Here is a 24,554-nt window from a genome sequence, read left to right on the forward strand (position 1 = left end):
CACCCGGCTAATTTTTATAGTTTTAGTAGAGACGGGGTTTTACCGTGTTGGTCAGGATGGTCTCAATCTCTTGACCTCGTGATCCACCTGCTTCAGCCTCCCAAAGTGCTGAGATTACAGGTGTGAGCCACCGCGCCCAGCCAATATTTGTAGTTTTAGTAGAGACGAGGATTTCCCATGTTGGCCAAGCTGGTCATGAACTCCTGACCTCAGGTGATCCACCCACCTCAGCTTCCCAAAGTGCTGGGATATAGGCATGAGCCATCATTACCGCCAAGAAGAAGCATGAATTTAAAGGACCTGCAGGCCTAAATTTAACCCAACCTCCCCTGTTTTGGGAGGCCGGGTCACCAGCCACATTTCCAGGCCTCTGAGTGTAGGGGGACAAGAGAGAAAAATTTGCTGATGTGAGTAATGCAAAATGCAAGACCACAGCTGCAGATTTTAGGATTGGAGCTGCCCCGACCCATGAAAGGACTCCAAACACTACAGCTCTGAACTACATTCAAGTAACAGAGACTTTAATGCCTAGTCAAGAACCTCAAAGTCCCTGTGCCTTTCCCAGAAGGAATCCCTGTCGTTCCCTTCTCCTCTCTCCACTCTGACCTGCATGTGGTCATATCTGCCTCCCACACTAGACAACACTGACTGAGGTTTACTCTGCCCCATCCCTATTCTGGGAACCTTTCCCAAAAGCTTACACCCAGGAGTGTTATATTTACTTTTATTTTTTTCTTTTCTTTTAAGAGACGGGGTCTCTCAATTTGTGTAGCAGCATTAATTCAAGAAGGATGTTCGGGGGGAAAAAAATTGTGTAGCAGCAAAAGATAACCACAAAAAAAAAAAGATTAAAAAAAAAGAGAGAGACGGGGTCTTGCTATGTTGCCCAGGCTGGAGGGCAGTGGCTATTCACAGATGCCATCTCACTACAGATCAGCACGGGAGTTTTGACCTGCTCCATTTCCAACCTGGGCCAGTTCACCCTTCCTTAGGCAACCTGGTGGTCCCCACTCCCGGGAGGTCACCCCATTGATGCCGAACTTAGTGCAGACACCTGATCGGCGTAGCTCACTACAACCCAGAACTCCTGGGGTCAAGCAATCCTCCCACCTCAGCCTGGGACTACAGGAATGTGCCACTGCGCCCGGCAATATTTACTTTTAAAAAAGAGCAAACATTGCCGGGCACGATGGCTCACGCCTGTAATCCCAGCACTTTGGGAGGCTGAGGCAGGTGGATTACGAGGTCAAGAAATCAAAGCCATCCTGGCCAACATGGTGAAACTCCATCTCTACTAAAAATACAAAAATTATCCAGGCATGGTGGCACGCACCTGTAGTTCCAGCTACTTGGAAGGCTGACGCAGGAGAATCGCTTGAACCCAGGAGGCGGAGGTTGCAGTGAGCGGAGATCACGCTACTGCACTCCAGCCTGGATGACAGAGAAAGACTCTGTCTCAAAAAAAAAAAAAAAGAAAAGTAATCTTTGCCGGGTGCAGTGGCTCATGCCTGTAAAAGCACTTTGGGAGGCTGAGATGGGTGAATCACAAGGTCAGGAGTTTGAGACCAGCCTGGGCAACATGGTGAAACCCCATCTCCGCTAAAAATACAAAAATTGGCCAGGTGTGGTGGTGGGCGCCTGTAATCCCAGCTACTCGGGAGGCTGAGGCAGGAGAATCACTTGAACCTGGGAGGCAGAGGTTTCAGTGAGCTGAGATTGTGCCATTGCATGGCAGCCGGTGTGACAATAGCAAAACTCCGTCTCCAAAAAACAAAAAAAGCAAACTTCACATTAGCCTCTTTGCCTTCCCCAAAGCACACAAACATCTCCCAGCCTTACCTCTGTGTTGTTCAGTCGGTCCCTGATGTTGATGGTGGAAGAGCACTCCAGTGGCAGGGCTGAGCCAGCTCATAGACCATATCTCAGAGTTGAACTTATATGCACTCGAAGCTGAACACACCCTTTGGAGATCAGATTATCCCCTTTCACAAGTCAAAGCCCCAGAATGTTTAACTCTGCTGCCTATCAAGTTACTTGCCAATCACATCTTAAGACAGAAGGGCTTGATAGAGATTTCTTAGAGCTGTAAAGTCTAAAGTCTTTAAAGTCTAAAGTCTTAGAGCTGTAAAGTCTAAAGTCTTAGAGCTGGAATGCAGTGCCACAATCATGGCTCACTGTAGCCTCAACCTCCCGAGCTCAGATGATCATCCCATCTCAGCCTCCCAAGTAGCTGGAACTACAGTCATGCACCTCCACACGCAGCTAATTTTTATAATTTTTGTAGAGTCAGGGTCTTGCCATGTTGCTCACGGTGGTCTCGAATTCCTGGGCTCTAGCGATCTGCCTGCCTGGCCCTCCCAAAGTGTTGGGATTACAGGCATGAGCCACTTTACCCGACCTAATGTCATTCTTGAGGTGACGTATTTGTGCTTTCCTTGTCTTCCTGCAAAAGACCAAGCTGTAAGTGAAAATCTTTCACGTTTCTCATCCAGCCACTTAGATTCCACTTCTACAAAATAGGCAGAAGACTGGACAACCCCAGGAGTCCTGGGTGGGTCTCTAAGATTCAATATTATCAGTGGTTGGGACCCCCTTTTTGTTTCAGGGTGAGGGAGTAAGCAAAAGGACTTCAGCTTTTAGAGGGATGTGAGTTTTTCCATAAGATGATGCTATAGAAGTGTTTTTATACTTTGCAGCTAGACTTATTAAAAATTGATTTTTGGTCAGGTGCGGTGGCTCACACCTGTAAACCCAGCACTTTGGGAGGCCAAGGCAGGCAGATTACTTGAGATCAGGAGTTTGAGACCAGCCTGGCCAACATGGTGAAACCCTGTCTCCACTAAAAATACAAAAATTATCTGGGTGTGGTAGCACGCACCTATAATCCTAGCCACTGGGGAGACTGAGGCAGGAGAATCGCTTGAACCCAGGAGGCAGAGGTTGCAGTGAGCCAAGGTCACGCCACTGCACTGCAGTCTGAGCAACAGAGCAAGACACTGTCTAAAAAAAAAATTGATTTTTTTTACACAAATAAAACTGTGACATTTGTATGGCTGATGTCGTGGACTCTTAAAAGGATAATCTCTTTCTAAAAGGCTATGAGCAGGTCATGGTGGCTCACACCTGTATTACCAGCTACTGAGAAGGCTAAAGTGGGAGGATCACTTGAGCCCAGGAGCTCAAGGCTGCAGTGAGCTATGATCGCACCACTGCACTCCACCCTGGGTAAGAGAGCAAGACCCCATCTCTAAAAGCAAAGTAAAATAAAAGCTAGAGAGCTTTCTTCCTAGAAAGCTAGGAAGGTTTCTAGGAAGTGGGGGTGAGGTGGTGGGAGTGTTGTGTCTCCCACACCTCAGGATGTCTCTTTGCAGTACCCTGGAGAGTGAAGTTCCCCCTGGTGCCAACCACATGCCATCATGATGGTCTGCTCTATTTACATCTTCTTGTTCCACTGTCCCTCTGCCCCTCCCCGTCCCATGCTCCAAAAATGGCCTATAAACTCCGTTGCCTCACACAAGGTGATTTGCCTCACATTACAGACAATTAGGAGTACAAGATTCTAGAGAAATTGAGTTTTGGATTTAAATCTTGGCTTTACCCCTTACCACCTATGTGACTTAACCTCTGCTTCAGGTTCCTCATCTGTAATAATGGGAATAATAGCAGCACCTACCTCTGTAGAGACTCAGAAGGGTGCTTAAAGACATATGTAATGCAGCACCACCGTGGCTGAATATCAAATGTGAGCATAAAGGCTGGGCATGGTGGCTAACATCTGTAATCCTAGCAATTTGGGAGGCCAAGGTGGGAGGATCACCTGAGGTTGGGAATTCGAGACCAGCCTGACCAACATGGAGAAACTGTCTCTACTAAAAACACAAAATTAGCCAGGCATGGTAGCACATACCTGTAATCCGAGCTACTTGGGAGGCTGAGGCAGAAGAATCACTTGAACCCGTGAGGCAGAGGGTGTGGTGAGCTGAGATCCTGCTGTTGCACTCCAGCCTGTGCAACAGAAACAAAAGTCAATCTCAAAAAAAAAAAAAAGAGCATAAAGGCTGGGCACAGTGGCTCAAACCTGTAATCCCAGCACCTTAGGAGGCCAAGATGGTGGATCACTTGAGGCCAGGAGTTTAAGATCAGCCTGGGCAACATGGTAAAACCCCATCTGTACTAAAAATACAAAATTTAGCCAGGCAAGGTGGCATGCACCTGTAATCCCAGCTACTTGGGAGGCTGAGGCACAAGAATTTGTTTAAACCTAGGAGGTGGAGGTTACAGTGAGCTGAGATTGTGCCACTGCACTCCAGCCTGGGCAACAGAGTGAGACTGTCTCAAAAATAAATAAATAAAAATGAAATAAAATGAGCATAAAGTAAGTGCTCATTTTATATTCAGCTGTGGTGGTGCTGCATTATGTTGATCAAATGAGCGAGTAAAGGAAGGAGCAGGCTGCCATCACATCTCGGCATTTGAAGATACCTTAGAAAAAACACTATGCTTTGCGCAGTGGCAGTATCGTAGCCAATGAGGTTTATCCGAGGCGCTATTATTGCTAATTGAAAACTTTTCCCAATACCCCACCATGACGACTTGAAATATAGTCGGCATTGACAATTTTTGACAATCTCTACAGAGACTGAATTATTAAAAAATAAATAAATAAATGAAAAGAAAAGAAAAAACAGTATTTTAGTGACTTTCTTCCTCAGCCCTATATGGACAGTCTGTTTCATGGTCAGCTGACAGTACACGTGTAATTTCCCACAAAGCATAGAACTCCCCTCCACTACATCCTAAACTGATTAATTTCGAGCGTCTATCTAAATGCTTGCTACGCTGAGGTGCTCATGTCCTAGCAACTGTGGCATTCCATTCCGTAACTGCCTTCATTGTTGCTTTTTTTTTTCTCCCTTAAGAACCCAAAACCTGGCCGGGCGCAGTGGCTCATGCCTGTAAACCCTGCACTTTGGGAGGCCAAGGCCGGTGGATCACCTGAGGTCAGGAGTTCGAGACCAGCCTGGCCAACATGATGAAACCCTGTCCCTACTAAAAATACAAAAAATTAGCCAGGCATGGTGGTGCATGCCTGTAATCCAATCTACTCAGGAGGCTGAGGCAGGAGAACTGCTTGAACCTGGGAGGCAGAGGTTGCAGTGAGCCAAGATCGCACCACTGCACTCCAACCTGGGCAACAAGAGCAAAATGCTGTCTCAAAAATAAATAAACAGGCCTGGCATCTGGGGTTCAGACGACCGTCTCTGCTCCTGTGCCCTAAATAAATAAATAAATAAATAAATAAAAGAACTCAAAACCTATCCCCTTGTAACCTCCATCAGTCTCACTCTGCTCTGTAGAAATTCAGAAAATTGAGTCCCATAATCCCTATTCCTTATGACAGTTTTAGATTCATTCATTCACTCCACAATTATTATTAAGCAATGGTTATGTGCTAGACACGTTAGCATTGTGCCCAGGAGAAGCAGTCTAGCTCCTCACAGATCCTGTGATTGGTGGGAAAGACAGTTAACATGCACCTAGATACTAATCACCATAATTTGTGAGAAATACTTAGAGAGTGCTATGGAAAGGAAAACAGGAGAAATTAAACACGGATGGTGGAAGCAGGCTTGTAGAAGAGAAGCGACGTTTAAGCCAATGCCAGGCACACTGATTTGGGGGGGATGAGGGGAATTCCCCACCTGCAGAGAGAACTGTGGAATGTAGGGTGGAGAGAGAGAGATGGGATTAGAGGAGCAGGCTATGGAGGGAACTTCATTTGCATAATTGGAGAGTCTGAATTTATTCCAAGTTCAAAGGGAAACCATTGCAAGGTTTTAAGCAGGGGAGTGCTGATACCCATTTTATATTTAAAAAGGTCGGCCAGGCGCGGTGGCTCACGCCTGTAATCCCAGCACTTTGGGAGGTCGAGGCAGGCGGATTATGAGGTCAAGAGATTGAGACCATCCTGGCCAACATAGTGAAACCCTGTCTCTACTAAAAAATACAAAAATTAGCTGGGCGTGGCGGCGTGCACCTGTAGTCCCAGCTACTCGGGAGGCTGAGGCAGGAGAATTGCTTGAACCCAGGAGGCAGAGGTTGCAGTGAGCCGAGATTGCGCCACTGCACTCCAGCCTGGCGACAGAGCGAGACTCTGTCTAAAAAAAAGAAAAGAAAAGGTAACTGGCTACCGGGTGGGAGGGAGGTGAGACAAGGATGAATGGAGATTCCAGCTGACAGGCACTGGATGATGGACTGAATTAGGATGGTCACCTGTAGGTGGAAAGTAAACAGTTTTGAGAAGGATTTTGGAGGTAGAATCCAGGGGACTTGATGGATTACATACGCCAAGCAGGAGTGAAAGTATCAGATATTCGGAGCGATCAGCTGTGTGGCTGGCATCCTAGCATGCTTTCCAGTTAGACAGGTTCAGCTAGTGCACTAGTATTTTCACTATTTCACCTAGTAGATTTCTAAGTGGGCAGCTGGAGGTGCCATTTACTAAAATGAGGAAAACTAGAAAAGTGAATTGAAGGAGATGAATTGTTGGATCAAAAGTTTGGGTATTATGTAATTTTGATACATCTTTGAGATATTAAAATGCAGTTGTCAAGTTGGCAATTGGATATCACAGACTAAGCTGGATTGATTTTTTTTTTTTTTTTTTTTTAGACAGAGTCTCCCTCTGTCCCCCAGGCTGGAGTGCAGTGGTGCAATCTGGGCTCACTGCAACCTCTGCCTCCTGGGTTCAAGCAATTCTCATGCCTCAGCCTCCTGAGTAGCTGGGATTACAGGCCCCACCACCACCACACCCAGCTAATTTTGGGGAGTTTTTTGTTTGTTTGCTTGTTTGCTTGTTTTTGAGATGGAGTCTTGCACTGTTGTCCAGGCTGGAGTGCAGTGGAGTAATCTCAGCTCCCTACAACCTCTGCCACCTGGGTTCAAGTGATTCTCTTGCCTCAGCTTCCTAAGTAGCTGGGATTACAGGCATGTGCCACCACACCTGGCTAATTTTTTGTATATTTAGTAGAGACGGAGTTTCACTATGTTGACCAGGCTGGTCTTTAACTCCTGACCTAGTGATCCACCCGCCTCGCCTCCCAAAGTTCTGGGATTATAGGCATGAGCCACCATGCTCGGCCTATTTTTGTATTTTTAGTAGAGACCATGTTTCACCATGTTGGTCAGACTGGTCTTGAACTTCTGACCTCAGGTGATCCACTCACCTCGGCCTCCCAAAGTGCTGGCATTACAGGTGTGAGCCACCATGCCTGGCCTAAGCTGGGATAGTGAGCACGTTGTTGGACTGTAAAGCTGTGGGAGTGTACATGGTGTCACTCGAGCCTGAGTGTGCAAGTGGACAATGGGCCAAGGACTGAGCCATGAGAGATGAATGGCTGAAGAGCAAAGAGATGGAGAAACAGACCCCCACAGAAAAAAAGCCAGGAGAGTGTAGGTCATGGAAGTTTGGGTAGGAGCTGGGGATGGAAGCTGGAGTGGGGTAGGTTTCTAAAGATGGTGGATTCTAAGAGTAGGGAGGATGAAGGAGTTCATGGACAAGTTAACCCTTCCAGTACACTTGCTGTGGAGGAGAGCAGAAAGCTCGTGTTAAGAGGAGAGGCTTTTGGGGGCAGGGAGAAACCTATCATTTTCTTCTTTAATCTTTTATCCTAAATATTTCCCAATTCATTCAATCATTCTCCATATCCATATAGTGGTATTTCCAGAAGATTCTGTAACTTAGACATAGCAGTGTTTTCCCCAGATAGGATGCTTCACCCAAAATGTGTTCTGGGGCAGGCCTGTTGCTTTTCTTTTTCTACTCTGCTTAGTATAACAGTTTAGGCAGCCGCGCCCTCTGTTGGCCTATTCTGAAACTGCAATCAAATTGAGCTTTGAATTGCTGGCAGGCACAGTTCCCTGTTATTTGTGCAATGAGAATTATAACCTCGAAGCAGGGGTAACCAAGGAGTTCTTGAGAAAGTATCTCTGGTAACTAGTTGATGTGGAAGACAACTTCAGGATAAGGAGGCAAGGCAGACTTTTAGGCACATGCCTATAATCCCAGCACTTTGGGATACTGAGGCAGGTGGATCACTTGAGCCCAGACATTGGAGATCAGCCTGAACGACATGGCAAAAACTCCATCTCTACAAATACAAAAAAGTTACCCAGGGCCAGATATGGTGGCTCACGCCTGTAATCCTAGCACTTTGGGACACAAAGGCAGGCAGATCACAAGGTCAAGATATTGAGACCATCCTGGCCAACATGGTGAACTCCATCTCTACTAAAAATACAAAAATTAGCTGCGTGTGGTGGCACACGCCGGTAGTCCCAGCTACTAGGGAGGATGAGGCAGGAGAATCGTTTGAACCCAGGAGGCAGAGGTTGCAGTGAACTGAGATCACGCCACTGCACTCCAGCCTGAGGACAGAGCGAGACTCCATCTCAAAAAAAAAAAAAAAAATTGGCCAGGCATGGTAGTGGGTGCCTGTAATCCCAGCTACTCAGCAGCCTGAGGCATGAGAATCGCTTGAACCTAGGGGGCAGAAGTTGCAGTGATCCAAGTTTGCGCCATTGTACTCCAACCTGGGTGACAAGAGCGAAACTCTGTCTCAAAACAAACAAACAATTAGCTGGGCCGTGTGGTGCATGCCTGTAGTCGTGGCTACTCGGGAGGCTGAGGTGGGAGGATCACTTGAACCTGGGAGGTCAAGACTTCAGTGAGCTGAGATCATGTCACTGCACTCCAGCCTGAGCAACAGAGTAAGACCCTGTTTTAAAGAAAAAAGAAAAAAAGGTTTGAAAGAAAAAACAGTTCATAGTCCATTGTGTCAAATGGTCCAGAGAAGTTGAATAAGATTAGGACTGAGAAGTGACCATTGGATGTAGCATGCTTTCTCTAATTCTCCCTTTCCTTATGATGAAATTCCTTGTTTTCACTTTTTCCCCAGGTTGTAGCAGATACCAATATAAGTGCCATAGCAGCTCAGCTTGAAAACATGTCTACAGGCTACCACCTTGGTTCACCCACTACTGAACACCATTCAGAACACACAGAGTGAGTATTTCGGAAGCAGAGGGCCTAGTATGCATGTGGGCAAAGCTCAGAAGAACTTAGCCAGACACTCAAGTGCGCTCTAAGGGAGAGGAGGCCAATTGCTCATGACTTTCTAAATTCTAGAGACTCTCCAGGAAGGCACCAGGGTTTCCTTATTCCTCACAAGACTTAATTCCACCACATGAGTTCTTAAAAGACCATGGTTGCGGGGCCTCCACATACACTGCACCTGGTCATTTTGACACGGTGTGTATGCCTTCTTCCCTAAGAAACCACAGATGTATAGCCCAGGTGCACCCTGCTGTATCGTGCAAGGGCCCATGTTTCTTGAACTTCTAGACTAAAATCTTGTTCTGAGATAAAATCTTGTTGTTATACTTGCTGACATGTCTCATTAAAACCAGTCATTGCAGTTAAAGTTCATTAAAGCAGGGTTTCTCAAACTAGAATGTGCGTAAGAGTAATCTAAGGCCTGGGCGCAGTGGCTCACGCCTGCAACCCCTGCATTTTGGGAGGCCGAGGTGGGTGGATCACCTGAGGTCAGGAGTTTGAGAACAGCTTGGCCAACATGATGAAACCCCGTCCCTCCTAAAAATACAAAAAGTTAGCCAGGAGTGGTAGCAGGCACCTGTAATCCAGCTACTCAGGAGGCTGAGGCAGGAGAATTGCTTGAACCCAGGAGGCAGAGGTTGCAGTGAGCCAAGATCACACCACCGCACTCCAGCCTGGGCCACAAGAACAAAACCCCATCTCAAAAAAAAAAAAAAGAGTAATCTAGTGAGCATGTTTAAAGACACTAATTTCCCAGGTCACATTGCAAGATTCTGATTAGATGCTCTATGGTGGATTACGGAAACCTGATGTTAAAAAGTTTCCCAGAGTGATTCTGTTACAGACGGGCAGAGGATCTACACTTTGAGAAATGTTGCCTAAAGCTATTCCTCTCAGTACCAGCAGTGCCTGGTCACTAGTAGGTGCTCAATAAATGTTTGTTGAACTGTACGCAGTGGCTCACGCCAGCACTTTGGGAGACCAAGGTGGGCGGATCACGAGCTCAGGCATTCAAGACCAGCCTGACCAATATGGTGAAACCCCGTCTCTACTAAAAATACAAAAATTAGCCGGGCATGGTGGCGCACCTGTAGTCCCAGCTACTCGGGAAGCTGAGGCAGGAGAATCTCTTGAACCCGGGAGGCGGAAGTCTCAGTGAGCCGAGACTGTGCCACTGCAGTCCAGCCAGGGTGACAGAGCGAGACTCCGTCTCACAATAAATAAATAAATAAAATAAAAATAAAGAAATGTTTGTTGAGATCCAGATGGTTCATTTGAAGGATCTCATGGTCATAGCCTTTCTCAACTTTTTCCTGGTAGTTACCAACCTAAATGACATCTTCGAGTTTATTTTTCTTGAGGAAAGAATATTAAATTAAGCTCATTCTACCTCTTTCTCGTTATAAAAGTAATACATGCATGCCATGAAAATATGACAAAACATAGAAATATAACATTTTTCAAATTACAGTGGCCCTTTCCTTAAAAAAAAAAAAAATCAGGACCTTTATAGGAAGAATAGTGTACCTTTAGCATCCTTTGACGTGACTGTGGAAATACAGAGATCCTTTGTAATCTTGATTCCTTTGCTATAATTTCATGGTCTCTGGCAAGTTGTGAACCACAAGCTTAAAGGAGTTTAAAAATCACTCCTAATCTCACCACTGCTAACATTGGGATTTTTTTTTTTAACTAGTCTTCTATATGAAAGCAAATTAAAACTAATTGGTTGAAAGTGTTTTGATATTGTGAGATCAATGGAGGCAAACTTCATCTGATGTTGCCAGTTGAGGAGTAGAGCCACACTCCTTCCTCTTTCCTGAAAACACATCCCTGAGTATAAATAGGCACAATTATAAGGGTCTCTAATGATTTGGTGGCCCCAGGAACTAGCTCTAAGGCAATGGCTCTGGGCATCTAGGTTCCCATTCTAATATCTTTGGAAATGGGGGCTGTGTTTTAAAGAAGCAGCATGAATCAAATTTGTATCCAGCCAGTGACCTGTTCCTGAGAGTGCTTGTGAGGCCACAAAGTGGGGAAAAGTAGAGCCTTATTCATGACATCATTATCATTCAGCCATAGAGGACAATTCATCATTATTTCAACAGATATTTATTGAGCACCATTCTAAGGCCAGACACTTAGATAAAGGTGTTAGGTCCTGAGGACTCAAACTTAGAAATGTAAGTAAAGATATTGCCACAGTCCCCGAAGAGCTGCTAGAGAAGTGGAAAACAGACCCCTAAATCCATGGTTATAAAAGATAATTGTAGGAAAGCTAAATTCATTGACAGGGTCCTGTGAAACCATGGATATGGGGCATAACTCAATTAGGGAGTGTACTTGGAGAAGCCAACGCTTAAGCTTAAGAGAACTGGAGCCAGGCATAGTAGTGCATGCTTGTAGTCCCAACTACCCAGGAGGCTGAGGCAGGAGGATCACTTGAGCCCAGGAGTTCGAGGCTGCAATGGGCTGTGATTGCACCACTGCACTCCAGCCTAGGAGACAGAACAAGACCCCGTCTCAAAGAAAAAAAAAAGAATTGGAATAAACGGGGTGATGTTCAAAATAGTTAAATGTGGTGGCTCACTCCTGTAATCCCAGCACTTTGAGAGGCCAAGGCCTGGGCAACATGGTCAGACCCTGTGTTTATTTTAAAAGATGTAAAGACAGACAAAACAGTTAGAAACAGTTAACATCAGGCAGTCCATGTCTTTAAAAAATAAACAAAAAAACAGTTAACAATTTATATAGCATAGATCGTCTGCAATTACCATGGATGTCTGCTATAAACAACTAGTAAGTACATCAATAAACAACTGGTCAATGTGAACCAGATGAAAACCCTTTAATAAAGCAGCAAAATTGAGGAGGGAGAGAGGGAAGAATATTCTAGTTAGAACAACATAGTTAAAGATTGCTTATCTCCCTGTTTTGCAAATTTCTCTAAGTGCATGAATGGCTGAGTTTATATGAGATGACTTTGCCTCTCAGACATGCATGTTACCACAAAACAAAGGATGCTGCCGGTACACAAATATGAACTACCTGTCACGAATAAGACAGAGTCGTGTTTCCGTCTTTTGAGCCATAGCATTTGGGAATAAGAAATTGGCATCACCTAAGCTTAGATTAAGATTAAATGACTGGGAGCCCACATAGGTAATTTAATTTTTAGCCATGTTGTTTCTGAGAGAGAAGACTTCCACACTGGATGAAGCTTTGAAAAGCTAAATTTTACATTTGAAACGGATTTTCTTTCCCCATTTTGCTTCCCCTTGGTTTCTCTCTTCTCTCCTGGATTTCAGTCCTCATTCACACAGCCATGATCCTGAGTTTCTGACAAGCACCACACATGGTACTGGGAAGGCTTGGATGACTAAAACAAAGAGGTCCTAGTCTGGTAGAGGAATTGGATGGCTAAGTAATTCCAATATGACACAGTCAGTGCCAAAATGGAAATTTGGACTGAATGCAGGGAAAGGACATGAAAAGATGTGGGACCCATCCTCCCAAGGGAGGCAGGAGAGCCTCACATTGGAAGTGAGTTTGGAGAAGGAGTTCCCGCCTTAGGTGGAAGTGGCCAGGGCATTCAGGCAGAAAAAGAGCAGCAGTCTGGGCACGGCAGCTCACACCTGGAATCCCAGCACTTTGGGAGGCTAAGGAAGGTGGATCACCTGAGGTCAGGAGTGCAAGACCAGCCTGGCCAACATGGTGAAATGTCATGCTAAGAATACAAAAATTAGCTGGGCGTGGTGGTATGCCCCTATAATCCAAGCTACTCAGGAGGCTGAGGCAGGAGAATCGCTTGAATCCGGGAGGCGGAGGTTGCAGTGAGCCAAGATCGCGCCACTGCACTCCAGCCTGGTGACAAGCGAGACTGCATCTCAAAAAACAAAAAAGATAAAAGAAAAGGAGCAGCAGTTTTCTGAGCTGCGGGTTCCTGTTACCTGTTATGGACAAGAGTTCACATGAAGATTAGCCATCTCCCACCACACTAGGAGACATGCTACCTCTGTCTCCATGAGCATGCGTCAACGATGTAACAACAGCTTCCTTCAGCTGTCAGCAGTAAGTTTGAAAGTTAAAAAATGGCCGGGTGTGGTGGCTCATGCCTGTAATCCCAGCACTTTGGGAGGCTGAGGTGGGCAGATCACTTGAGGTCAGGAGTCCAAGACCAGTCTGGCCGACATGGTGAAGCCCCATCTCTACTAAAAATACAAAAATTAACCAGGCATGGTGGTGCGCACCTGTAGTCCCAGCTCCGTCTTAAAAAAAAAGTTAAAAACTAAGCATATAGAAGAGTTACTTGACAATTTCAGCATCATGACTTTATCTTTAATTAGAAATCAGTGAGTTTTATGAAAGAGAAACCTCTAAAACATCAAGAATATTGGTGATTAATTGGCTTGACATGAGAAGTTTTAAAGTAAATTTCTAGATTGCTTTCTGAAAGTTTGATTTGATAAACCAAACTTCATAGTTTCGCAGTATGAAAGTCTCTCTCAAATCTGTATTCTTCCAATAAATGAAATTCCCTAAATATCTATTCTCAAATTAAACAGCATGCATTGTGTTTTCAGAACACCTCCACCTAAGATTATTACTTTGGAGAAAGGCTCTGAAGGATTGGGGTTTAGTATTGTAGGGGGTTATGGAAGTCCCCATGGAGACCTGCCAATTTATGTCAAGACTATATTTGCAAAGGTATATTTTCTTTTTTAATATACTTTTAAAAAAAAAAAATTAAACCTAGGTGAGATTTTTTTTTTAAGTGCTTTACTTTGCTTTACTATGGATTAAACCTGGATGTGTGCATGTATGCCTATTTCATTTGAATCTTATAGGAAATTCTCACAGCAGAATAGTGAAAGAAGAGTTCTTTTACAATGGCGGAGTCCCAAGAAGTGTAATTTTCTTTGGACTCTATTATAGAAGCAGATGCTCACAGATTTTTAGAGTATCTTCTTTCAGCAACATAGTATAAGGAGCAGTGCCACTCTTTAGAAGGTGTCCTTGGAAGTATTGTTCTGAGCTAGAAAAAAGATTTGGCTTTCTTCTGGAAAATAACAGGCACCAAGGGGCTGAGTCACCTTTTGACAGGGCACCAGAACATACAGCTAGGAGTAAAATGGCTGTGCATTGCTGGTGAATTCTTAACCCACCTGCATCCCCACGGTGGAACAAGAATAGTGGGAATAAAGAATGGACTGTGGGTCACACAGAATGCCCTCTTGAAAGCTCCCATTGAAAGAGCTCCTTTGGCCAGGTACAGTGGCTCACCCCTGTAATCCCAGCACTTCGGGAGGCCGAGGCAGTTGGATCACCGGAGGTCAGGAACTCCAGACCAGCCTGACCAACATGGAGAAACCTCATCTCTACTAAAAATACAAAACTAGCCAGGCGTGGTGACACATGCCTGTAATCCCAGCTACTTGGGAGGCTGAGGCAGGAGAATCACTTGAACCTGGGAGGTGGAGGTTGTGGTGAGCCAAGTGAGCCGAGATTGAGGCATTGCACTCCAGCCTGGGCAACAAGAGTGAAACTCCTTCTCCAAAAAAAAAAAAAGAAAGAAAATTATTTTTTTGCATGACTAAAAAAAGTCACACAGAACGTAAAAAGCTTTACATATTTTTTTAAAAAACTAATTTACACAGATATCTGAGATTTACTAAGGCCCTTAAATTTTAGCATATAAAATTTAAGAAAATCAACTTTGCCTAATAATTCTGATTTTATCCAGTAAAATTACTTAATTCTATCTTTAGTATAGTTGACACATTACTTTCTTTTCTTAAAGTCTAGCTCTGTCACCCAGGCTGGAGTGCAGTGGTGTGATCTCGGCTCACTGCAACCTCTGCCTCCCGGATTCAAGCGATTCTCCTGCCTCAGCCTTCCAAGTAGCTGGGATTACAGGTGCCTGCATCACACCCAGCTAATTTTTGTATTTTTGGTTGAGACGGAGTTTCTTTTTTTTTTTCTTTTTTGAAGGAAAGCAGTTTAATTTTATTTCATGTTTTCTACTTGTTAGAAGAGATTTGGGGTATCATGATTTAAAAATACAGGCTTAAACAACAGTGTTTTAACATTCTGTTTTAAACAGTGTTTTAAAATACCTGCTTATTATCTGATAAGAGAAAAGGTTTCACTATGTTGGCCAGACTGGTCTCGAACTTCTGACCTCAGGTGATCCACTCACCTCAGCCTCCCAAAGTGCTGGGATTACAGGCGTGAGCCACCGCGCCCAGCTGACACCTTACTTTCTTAAAGGATTTGAGTGAAGTTGCAAGACTTTTCGGTGGTTTGTTTTTTGTAGTTTTTTTTTTTTTTTTAGATGGAGTTTGCATTTTTTTTTTTTGAGAGGGAGTTTTGTTCTTGTTGCCCAGACTGGAGTGCAGTGGCACGGTCTCAGCTTACTGCAACCTCCACCTCCCAGTTCAAGCGATTCTCCTGACTCAGCCTCCCGACTAGTAGTGGCATGTGCCACCATGCCTGGCCAATTTTGTATTTTTAGCAAAGAAAGGGTTTCTCCATGTTGGTCAGGCTGGTCTGGAATGCCCCACCTCAGGTGATCTGCCCGCCTCAGCCTCCCAAATTGCTGGGATCATAGGCATAAGCCACCGCCCCCGGCCAAGTTTCAGTCTTGTTGCCCAGGCTGGATTGCAATGCCAGGATGTCGGCTCATTGCAACCTCCACCTCCCAGTTTCAAGTGATTCTCAGGCCTCAGCCTCCCAAGTAGCTGAGATTACAAGCATGCACTGTCACATCCGGCTAATTTTGTATTTTTAGTAGAGATGGGATTTCACTATGTTGGCTAGGCTGGTCTCAAACTCCTGACCTCAGGTGATCCTCCTGCCTCAGCCTCCCAAAGTGCTGGGATTACAGGCGTGAGCCCCCACGCCCGGCCAGTTGCAAGTTATTAATACTTAATTTTAATATTTTGCCCACGGTATAGACCTGATTTCAAATACTTTTTTTTTGAGACAGGGCTCACTTTGTCACCCAGGCTGGAGTGCAGTGACACTATCTCAGGTCACTCCAACCTCTGGAGGTTCAAATGATCCTCTTGCCTCAGCCTCCTGAGTAGCTGGGACCACAGGCATAAGCCACCATACCTGGCTAATTTTTTGTAGAGACAGAGTTTCGCCATGTTGCCCAGGCTGATCTCAAACTCCTGAGCTCAAGCAATCCTCTCACCTGAGACTCCCAAAGTGCTGGGATTACAGGCGTGAGGCACCACACGCAGCAGGTTTTGAATATTCTTTATTGCACATTCATTTAGAAATTCCACCGTTCTCATGGTTTAGAAAGTCTGGTTCCCCAGCACCTCAGGACTTCCAGGCTGCACCAGGACACGGGTCTCGGGAGCGTTAGTGCCTCCTAGCTTGGCTTCTGATTGAGTCAGTCAAGGCCAAGTGCCTGTGGGCTTTGGTTGCCCCTGAAGTTTGACCTCATTTAGAGGATTCTTCTGGCACTGACTTTTCAAGGGACTTAAACAGTTACCCCCAACAGATGGTGAAACCTCCTGTAAATCATGTTTTAGGTCTTTTCTTCCCTTAACAGTCCAAAATGTTACTAGTAATATCGTGGCATTTTTAGATACTCAGCTTTAGAGTGAAAAAACCCCGAAGTTTCACTGGCTTTGAGCCATTTTGAGGAGCCATGCATGACTGAGTATGTGATAAAAGTAGTCATTTAGAAACCTATTTAGATGATAAACATAAAGTGGAACGTTTTGAATATGATATTACAAAATTTTGGAGATGCTACACTTATATATATTTATGTATAGATAACAGCTTTATTGAGACATAATTCATTTACCATACAATTCAGTCATTTAAAGACTACACTTATTTTTGACAGATCACAGTGCTTATAGCTTAAAATGCAATGGGAACTATGTATAATGGTGGTATTTGCAGTAAGACTAATACCAGATTCAATTCGATCTGCCTTTTTTTGTATATTACATTTCCATGAATATGACATGACATCCATATCCATTTCATACAAAATATTGAAATAATGTTCTACTTGTATTAAAAGAAATGTATCGGTACATTTCTACTAGTATGTTATTTAGGTGATTCATAATTATAGTTACTATTCAACCATTATTATTCAAACAGCATATCTTACATTTTTCCTAATTTAAAACATTACCTGGAAAAAACTTTAATTGGTAGTTTTTAAAGTTGCTTTTTTAATATGCACACCAGACAGAAGTTAGAGGTTTTAATATTAATTTAATATAAACTGCTTTACCCTGGATTAAACTGGAACGTTTCTTGTTTGTAGGGAGCAGCTGCAGATGACGGCCGATTAAAACGAGGGGATCAGATTTTAGCTGTTAATGGCGAGACCCTGGAAGGTGTCACTCATGAGCAAGCAGTCGCCATTCTAAAACACCAGAGAGGGACTGTAACCTTAACTGTGCTGTCGTGAGCCTCAGCCTGATCACAAGATAGATGTTGTTTAGAATATCCACAGGCACATGAAGTTCTGAGTGGGTCTGAAAAGCACCCTCAACTACAATGAACCTTCATTCCTATTTTTTGTCCTCTCTGCTCGGAGAAATGGCTGAGGTTTCATGTGAATTTCCCAAGTCAACAGTCATCACCTAATGTTTCCCAGTTTTTGTCATCTGTTGGTGAGGTTGATTTCTAAAACTTAAATGAGTCTTACCTGTTTTGCATTTAATTTCAGGGTTCTGATTTTAACCAACTGGTTATGATTATATTTGCCAAAACTGGAGTTAACTTCTCTTTCCTTATAGCCTTCTTTCCCTATCCCCTATTCATACCAAGGCTTAACAACCTCAGATCTCATCCAATGAACAGAAACAAGTGTTAAGCAACTTGTCATCTCAGTCACGATTTATTTATGATAATTGTCTCTTCAAGTAACCAAGAAAACATTAGCAGTGTAATTAATTTACCAGCGATAGCGCTGGGCGCAGTGGCTCACGCCTGTAATCCCAGCATTTTAGGAGGCCAAGGTGGGCAGATCACAAGGTCAGGAGATCCAGGCCATCCTGGCCAATGTGGTAAAACCCTGTCTCTACTAAAATACAAAAAATTAGCCAGGCATGGTGGCACGCACCTGTAGTCCCAGCTACTTGGGAGGCTGAGGCAAGGGAACCACTTGAACCTGGGAGTCGGAGGTTGCAGTGAGCCAAGATCATGCCACTGCACTCCAGCCTGGCAACAGAGTGAGACTCTGTCTCAAAAAAAAAAAATTTACCAGCGATCCCCAAGATTAAATACTAAATTGTCCTATGGGAAATTACTGTGCTGTCTTCTGTATGACTTATAGTCAAATAAGTCTCAAATTCATTTCTCTGCATAGATCTTTATATGCTAGTCATTGGTGATTTTGATGAGTCAATTCACAGACTGGAATCTTCAAAAAATTATGAAAGACTAATTGTTTCTTGTGCCATATAAATGCATAACACTGAGCAAATGAACCTTATTCTCAGCAGGAACAACTAGCATCCATGTTCTGAATTCTAACAATGCTAAATTAAATTAAAGTCCAGGAAGATAATCTGGAATTAATGGCGTCTCAGTAGGCAAGCATCGTTCCCACCCCTTGGTCTTAAGAAAAGGAGGTAGAAGCTCCAGAGTCACACTGCAGAGATCAGCAAGTTTTGTCTCAAGTCAGACAAGGTCTGGTGGCCTTGGCCTTGTGCAAAGTAGGGTGACATATTTGATTATCTTTCTCTTTGCCTCCATAACAGTCAGTCCAGCAGCACAGACTGCAGGAACCTAAATGGAGCAACATACTTAGCTGTAAAGTCAGCAAATGAATTGAGCCTAGGAATCTGTGATGAAAATGCATGGCTGATATTTCCTGATCTCCAGGGGGACTCCCATCTGCTGAAGTTTTGCATACAAAGAAAGCAGCTACAGCAGAAAATACAAGAATACCTTTAAGTTGATTATTGGTAATCTTATTCGTATATTAGCAGGAAAAATGAAGAGATGATTATTGGTGGATGCTATAGAGTCCTCTGTTTTTAAAAGTACCATGTCTGAGCCAGGTGCAGTGGCTCATGCCTGTAATCCCAGCACTTTGGGAGGCTGAGGCAGGCAGGTCATCTGAGGTCAGGAGTTCGTGACCAGCCTGGCCAACACGGCAAAACCCTGTCTCTACTAAAACTACAAAAATTAGCCGGGCACGGTGGCAGGCACCTGTAATCCCAGCTACTCAGGAGGTTGGGGCAGAATTACTTGAACCCAGGAGCCGAGATCGCGTCACTGCACCCCGGCCTGGGTGACAGACAAGACTCCGTCTTGGGGGGAAAAAAAACATGAAGGATGAGTACTAGAGTCAGTAATAGAAGTAGTTCAGCATTATTTAACTACAACACAATGCTGCAAATATTTCACAGTAATTATCGAAATTTAATGGGCTCCAATTTAAAATGTTGTTTAATAAGTATAGATTTTAATTGAGAATTATCTTTGAATAGATGTAATCACAAAGTGCATTAACTCTTGTTGGAATATTTTATGGCTATTCCGAAGTATAGAGTGCCTAAATTTTGTGTTGAAAATCTCCTTCATGATGGTATTAAGTTTTCTGAAATTATACATGGCTTTTAAAATTTCTGATGTATACAAGATGTGCAATGTTGTTAGGATCTCATTTTTCAATGCATGAAAAGCTTCCCACCTCAGAACATTCTGTGTTAATTGTACCTGCAAGAACACCTCAGGCAAGCCAAGAAGAAATGAAACCCAAATAAAACTTGAAAATGCACCTTAAAAATATATATACATACAATAGTTTTTAAATAGGATTCTGCTTTATTTTGACGGAATGGCCATTAAATACACATTTTGAGATAATACATTGTTGTGTTTCTTTATACGTTATCTTTTTGGGTCATGGTAAAAGTATATTGATGAAGGAATTATGATGCTTTATACTTCTTACTGCACTAAATTGATAGAACTAGTGCTTGTCATAATCGATTCTGTCTCTTCTTGCATGACTAAATAATTGCCTTTCCAGAAAGATATTTTTGCCTCAGAACTTACTGACAAGCTGAGAGGCTATGAAGATGGAAATTTGTGAAAGAAGTAGTGCTCTTACATTTGGCCTCATCATTTGGGCCATTTAAGTATAGTAATGATACCACTAATTGGAATTAGCAGGAAAGGGAAGTAAGCCAGGAAGAATAAAACTGCTGAATGTTTGTATGTATATTTCCAAAGATTCTAAATAAATGTAGTTGCCTGCAGAGCAAATGGAGTCTTATTATATATGAGAAAATATACTTTCTGCATCTAATTGTGCTTTTTCTTCAGCCTTTTGTTCCCTAATAGAAAAAAAGAAGTCCAACTTTTCATAAGGTTTTTTGGTGTCCTATTAAAATCTGGAATTCATGGCCAGGCTTGGTGGCTCACACCTATAATCCCAACACTTTGGGAGGCTGATGCAGGTGGATCGCCTGAGGTCAGGAGTTCAAGACTAGCCTAGCCAACATGGCAAAACCGCATCTCTACTAAAAATACAAAAATTCATCAGGCATGATGGTGGGCACCTGTAATTCCAGTTACTGGGAGGCTGAGGCAAAAAAATCACTTGAACCCAAGAGGCAGGTTGTAGTGAGCCGAGATCGTGCCATGGCACTCCAACCTGGATGACAAAATGAGACTCTGTCTCAAAAGAAAAAGAATCTGGAAACCATTAATAGCTGTCTCATGTATTCATTGCCAACTATGTTGCTGGGTGTTAGAATAGATGCGTTATAGGCTGGGCATGGTGACTCACACCTGTAATCCCAGCACTTTGGGAGGCCAAGTCAGGTGGATCACCTGAGGTCAGGAGATCAAGACCAGTCTGGCTAACGTGGTGAAACTCCATCTCTACTAAAAATACAAATTAGCCAGGCGTGATGGTGCATGCCTGTAGTCCCAGCTACTCAGGAGGCTGAGGCAATAGAATGGCTTGAACCCAGGAGGCCGAGGTTGCAGTGAGCTGAGATTATGCCATTGCACTCCAGCCTGGGCGACAGAGCAAGACTCCGTCTCAAAAACAAACAAACATTTAAATAGGTTACACACCTATAAATATGGAAATGTATAAGAACAAAATATATAGATTTTTTGGCGAATGCCTGGGAAAGAATGGTGTCAGTTAAGTTCATCCAAGGTAAACTGCAGCAGCATCTGTGCTGCCAGGGCACAGTCAACATTTGGGGACAGAGGTAAATATCCTCAGTCCATGCCATCCCTTTGATTTCTTATTTTAGTGCCTGATAACCATCTGGTGCTGCTGGACAGTTCTCTTCTTAAATTCTTCTGATTCCATTTTAAATTCATAGATTGCCTACAACCTCCTGAAATGTCAGTGACTTTGATAGCTGTAGCTCAAGGAAACTTTTCTTTGAGAATTTGGGTCACGTTGAGCAGCCCCTCAGTCTGGAAGGCAAACATCCGATGGACACAGTGGAGGAGAGGAAACCCACGGATCTCGCAGAGCAGAGGTGCTGCTGCAGCGGGCCTCCATGCCGCCATGCCCAACCAACCTCTAATGTTTCTTTCCTGGCCCTTTCATGCGTGTGCAGATGAGTATTTGACAAAGAGGCGATCTCCATAGCTCTCTCACTCTGCAGCTCCCTCCTGTCCAGACTCGACACGTTCTAGCCAGCTTGGTTGGCCTCCCTGTGCGTGGATCTCTTTCTCCTCTACTCATGAACTCTGTGAGTTTCCCCTTCCTGTGTGTGGCATGGATACTGCCTCAGGGATAAAACTGGGACAGCTGTAGAATCTACCTTGTTTTCCTTCTTGCAGGGATCAAAATCCTGTGCTGCCTGTTGTCCAATGTGTGAAAATGTTTCATATATTACGCCTATTTTTCTAGTTGTTTACTACAGTGGGAGAGCAATTCCCAGAGCACCTTATCCTTCATGCAGAAGCAAAAGTCCTGTATCTTCGATGCTAATAGGAATAAATGTCTCACGATATGATTATTCAATTTTCTGTAAGCATTTTACACTTAAGGAAGCACTCTACCAGTAAGCTCCCTGGTTTCTCCTAACTTCTAGAATTGAGAGCCAATTTGACTCAGTCATTGACATCCTTCTCCCACCCCATTCACAGCCACACCTGCCCAGGTGACCTAGGGAAGATACCCCCTCTTCAGGAATATTCATAATCAGCATCAGAACTATAGCCTTCTTATCCTGGGAGATCAAGCAACATTTCTTTTCCTTACAGCATTGGTTTTCAAGTTTCAAAGTAAGCATCTGAAACAGTTGTTTCATGAACCATACCTAAGTCTTAATTCTTTTAGACAGAGTCTCGCTGTATTGCCAGGCTGGAGTGTAGTGGCACATTCTTGACTCACTGCAACCTCCAACTGCCTGGTTCAAGCAATTCTCTTGCCTCAGCCTTCCAAGTAGCTAGGAATACAGGCACGAACCACCATGCCCAGCTAATTTTTTGTATTTTTAGTAGACATGGTTTCACCATGTTGGCCAGGATGGTCTCAATCTTCTGACCTTGTGATCTGCCCGCCTCAGCCTCCCAAAGTGCTTGGATTACAGGCATAAGCCACCGCACCCGGCCTCTTTATTTTTATTTTTTTGAGACAAGGATCTTGCTATGTTGCCTAGGCTGGCCTCGAACTCCTAGGCTTAAGCAGTCCTTCCACTTTAACATCCTGTGTAGTTGAGACTGCAAGTGCACGCCACCTTGTCTGGCACCACTAAAATTATTTGCACCCAATTTTCTTCTTAATTTTATATTTCATTTATATTTTTTCTATTAAAGTCAACCAGAACAGTGAGACCTTTTTGAACACAAAAATTTAAATTTAGGTTATAGTCTCAGTTGTATGCCAGCCTAGTGCAAATGTTAAGTTTTTGACAGCTTGACTTTCAAACTTCAGAAGCTCTATATGTAAGTAAAGACAAAAAAAGAACATTTCACTCTCTGCACAATCCCAAGAGAAACTGATATTTGGAAGAGTCGTTTGTGTGTGTGTGACAGTGTGAAAAGACTCTCACCCCTGCCTCACCTGAGCAGCATATCTGATTCCAGTCACATGAAGGAGTAAGCAAGGAAGTTGCTTTGCTCTTGGGTCCCTGAGAGATTACTGTTGGGTATCAGGACCTGTGCTGGGCAAAATCATACAGGAACAAACATTTATTTGATCCTCCTTCTAGAATCAGCTTTTTAGAAATGGAGGCAACCTCAGAACGGGGAGTTAGCTGGGCACGGTGGCTCACACCTGTAATCCCAGCACTTTGGGAGGCTGAGGCGGGCAGATCACCTGAGGTTGGGAGTTCGAAACCAGCCTGGTCAATATGGTGAAACCCCATCTCTACTAAAAATACAAAAAATTCGCGAAGTGTGGTGGCGAGTGCCTGTAGTCTCAGCTACTTGAGAGGTGGAGGCAGGAGAATTGCTTGAACCTGGGAGGCAGAGGTTGCAGTGAAACAAGATTGTGCCATTGCACTCTAGCCTGGGCAACAGAGCAAGACTCTGACTCAAAAAAAAAAAAAAAAAAAGTCTGTCCTGCCTGCTACCCCACTCCTCCCATCTTACAAGTGGGAGAAGCGTGCCAGAGAAAGGAAGTGACTAGCCCAGTCCCCCACTAGTTTGCAGGCCTAAGAGGTTTCCCTAGACCTTACTGGGAATTCACCAACTTAGCAAACTATTGTAGAGTACTCACTAGATTAGTTCAAAATATTTTTGAGACCTTTTTTGTCTCTTTTGAGTCAGGGTCTCACTCTATCACCCAGGCTGGAGTGCAGTGACTGACCACAGCTCATTGTGGCTTCAAACTTCGGACTCCAGTGATCCTCCCATCTCAGCTCCCCAACCGGCTGGGACTGCAGGTGTGCAACACCACATCTGGCTAATTTTTTAGCTTTTTGTAGAGATGGGGCTGTCACTATGTTAAGACTTTTTTTTTCTTTTTCTTTTTTTCTGAGACGGAGTTTCACTCTTGTTGCCCAAGCTGGAGTGCAATGGCACAATCTTGGCTCACTACAACCTCTGCCTCCCAGGTTCAAATAATTCTCCTGCTTCAGCCTCCCAAGTAGCTGGGATTACAGGCGCCTGCCACCACGCCCAGCTGATTTTTTTGTATTTTTAGTAGAGATGAGGTTTCACCATCTTGGCCAGGCTGGTCTTGAACTCCCAACCTCAGGTGATCCACCCGCCTTGGCCTCCAAAGTGCTTGGATTACAGGTGTGAGCCACCACGCCCGGCCTCAAAAATAATTAATTAAAAAATTATTGGGAGGCCGAGGCGGGTGGATCACGAGGTCAAGAGATCGAGACCATCCTGGTCAACATGGTGAAACCCCGTCTCTACTAATACAAAAAATTAGCTGGGCATGGTGGCGCGTGCCTGTAATCCCAGCTACTCAGGAGGCTGAGGCAGGAGAATTGCCTGAACCCAGGAGGTGGAG

General features: G+C 44.0%; 1 protein-coding gene, 1 non-coding gene and 1 pseudogene across 11 annotated transcripts in view; 2 read left to right on the top strand and 1 right to left on the bottom strand.

Moving 5' to 3' along the window:
• Positions 1 to 20,377, top strand: part of PATJ (PATJ crumbs cell polarity complex component) — a 399,000-nt gene extending 378,623 nt beyond the window's left edge. For 8 of the 10 annotated variants that reach the window (XM_064372414.1, XM_064372417.1, XM_064372415.1 and 5 more), the window contains 3 exons: positions 8,958 to 9,064; positions 13,699 to 13,822; positions 17,418 to 20,377. In XM_064372414.1, coding sequence (XP_064228484.1) covers positions 8,958 to 9,064; positions 13,699 to 13,822; positions 17,418 to 17,564 — 378 coding nt within the window. In that variant the 3' untranslated portion in view covers positions 17,565 to 20,377. The remainder of the gene's footprint in view (positions 1 to 8,957; positions 9,065 to 13,698; positions 13,823 to 17,417) is intronic. The other 2 variants (XM_064372422.1, XM_064372423.1) reach the window with 1 other exon arrangement.
• On the top strand, positions 4,499 to 4,639 carry LOC135273555 (U4 spliceosomal RNA). Its single transcript, XR_010341334.1, has one exon. It is a non-coding gene; the product is annotated as a U4 spliceosomal RNA (small nuclear RNA).
• Positions 20,378 to 21,320: 943 nt separating the features above from the next.
• Positions 21,321 to 21,668, bottom strand: LOC105710361 (bolA-like protein 3; annotated as a pseudogene).
• Between the last annotated feature and the right edge of the window lie 2,886 nt (positions 21,669 to 24,554).

This window comes from Aotus nancymaae, unplaced genomic scaffold, assembly GCF_030222135.1.
Source record: "Aotus nancymaae isolate 86718 unplaced genomic scaffold, 86718_ANA_hifiasm-v0.15.2.pri h1tg000007l, whole genome shotgun sequence".
In the NCBI taxonomy this organism is placed as follows: domain Eukaryota; kingdom Metazoa; phylum Chordata; class Mammalia; order Primates; family Aotidae; genus Aotus; species Aotus nancymaae.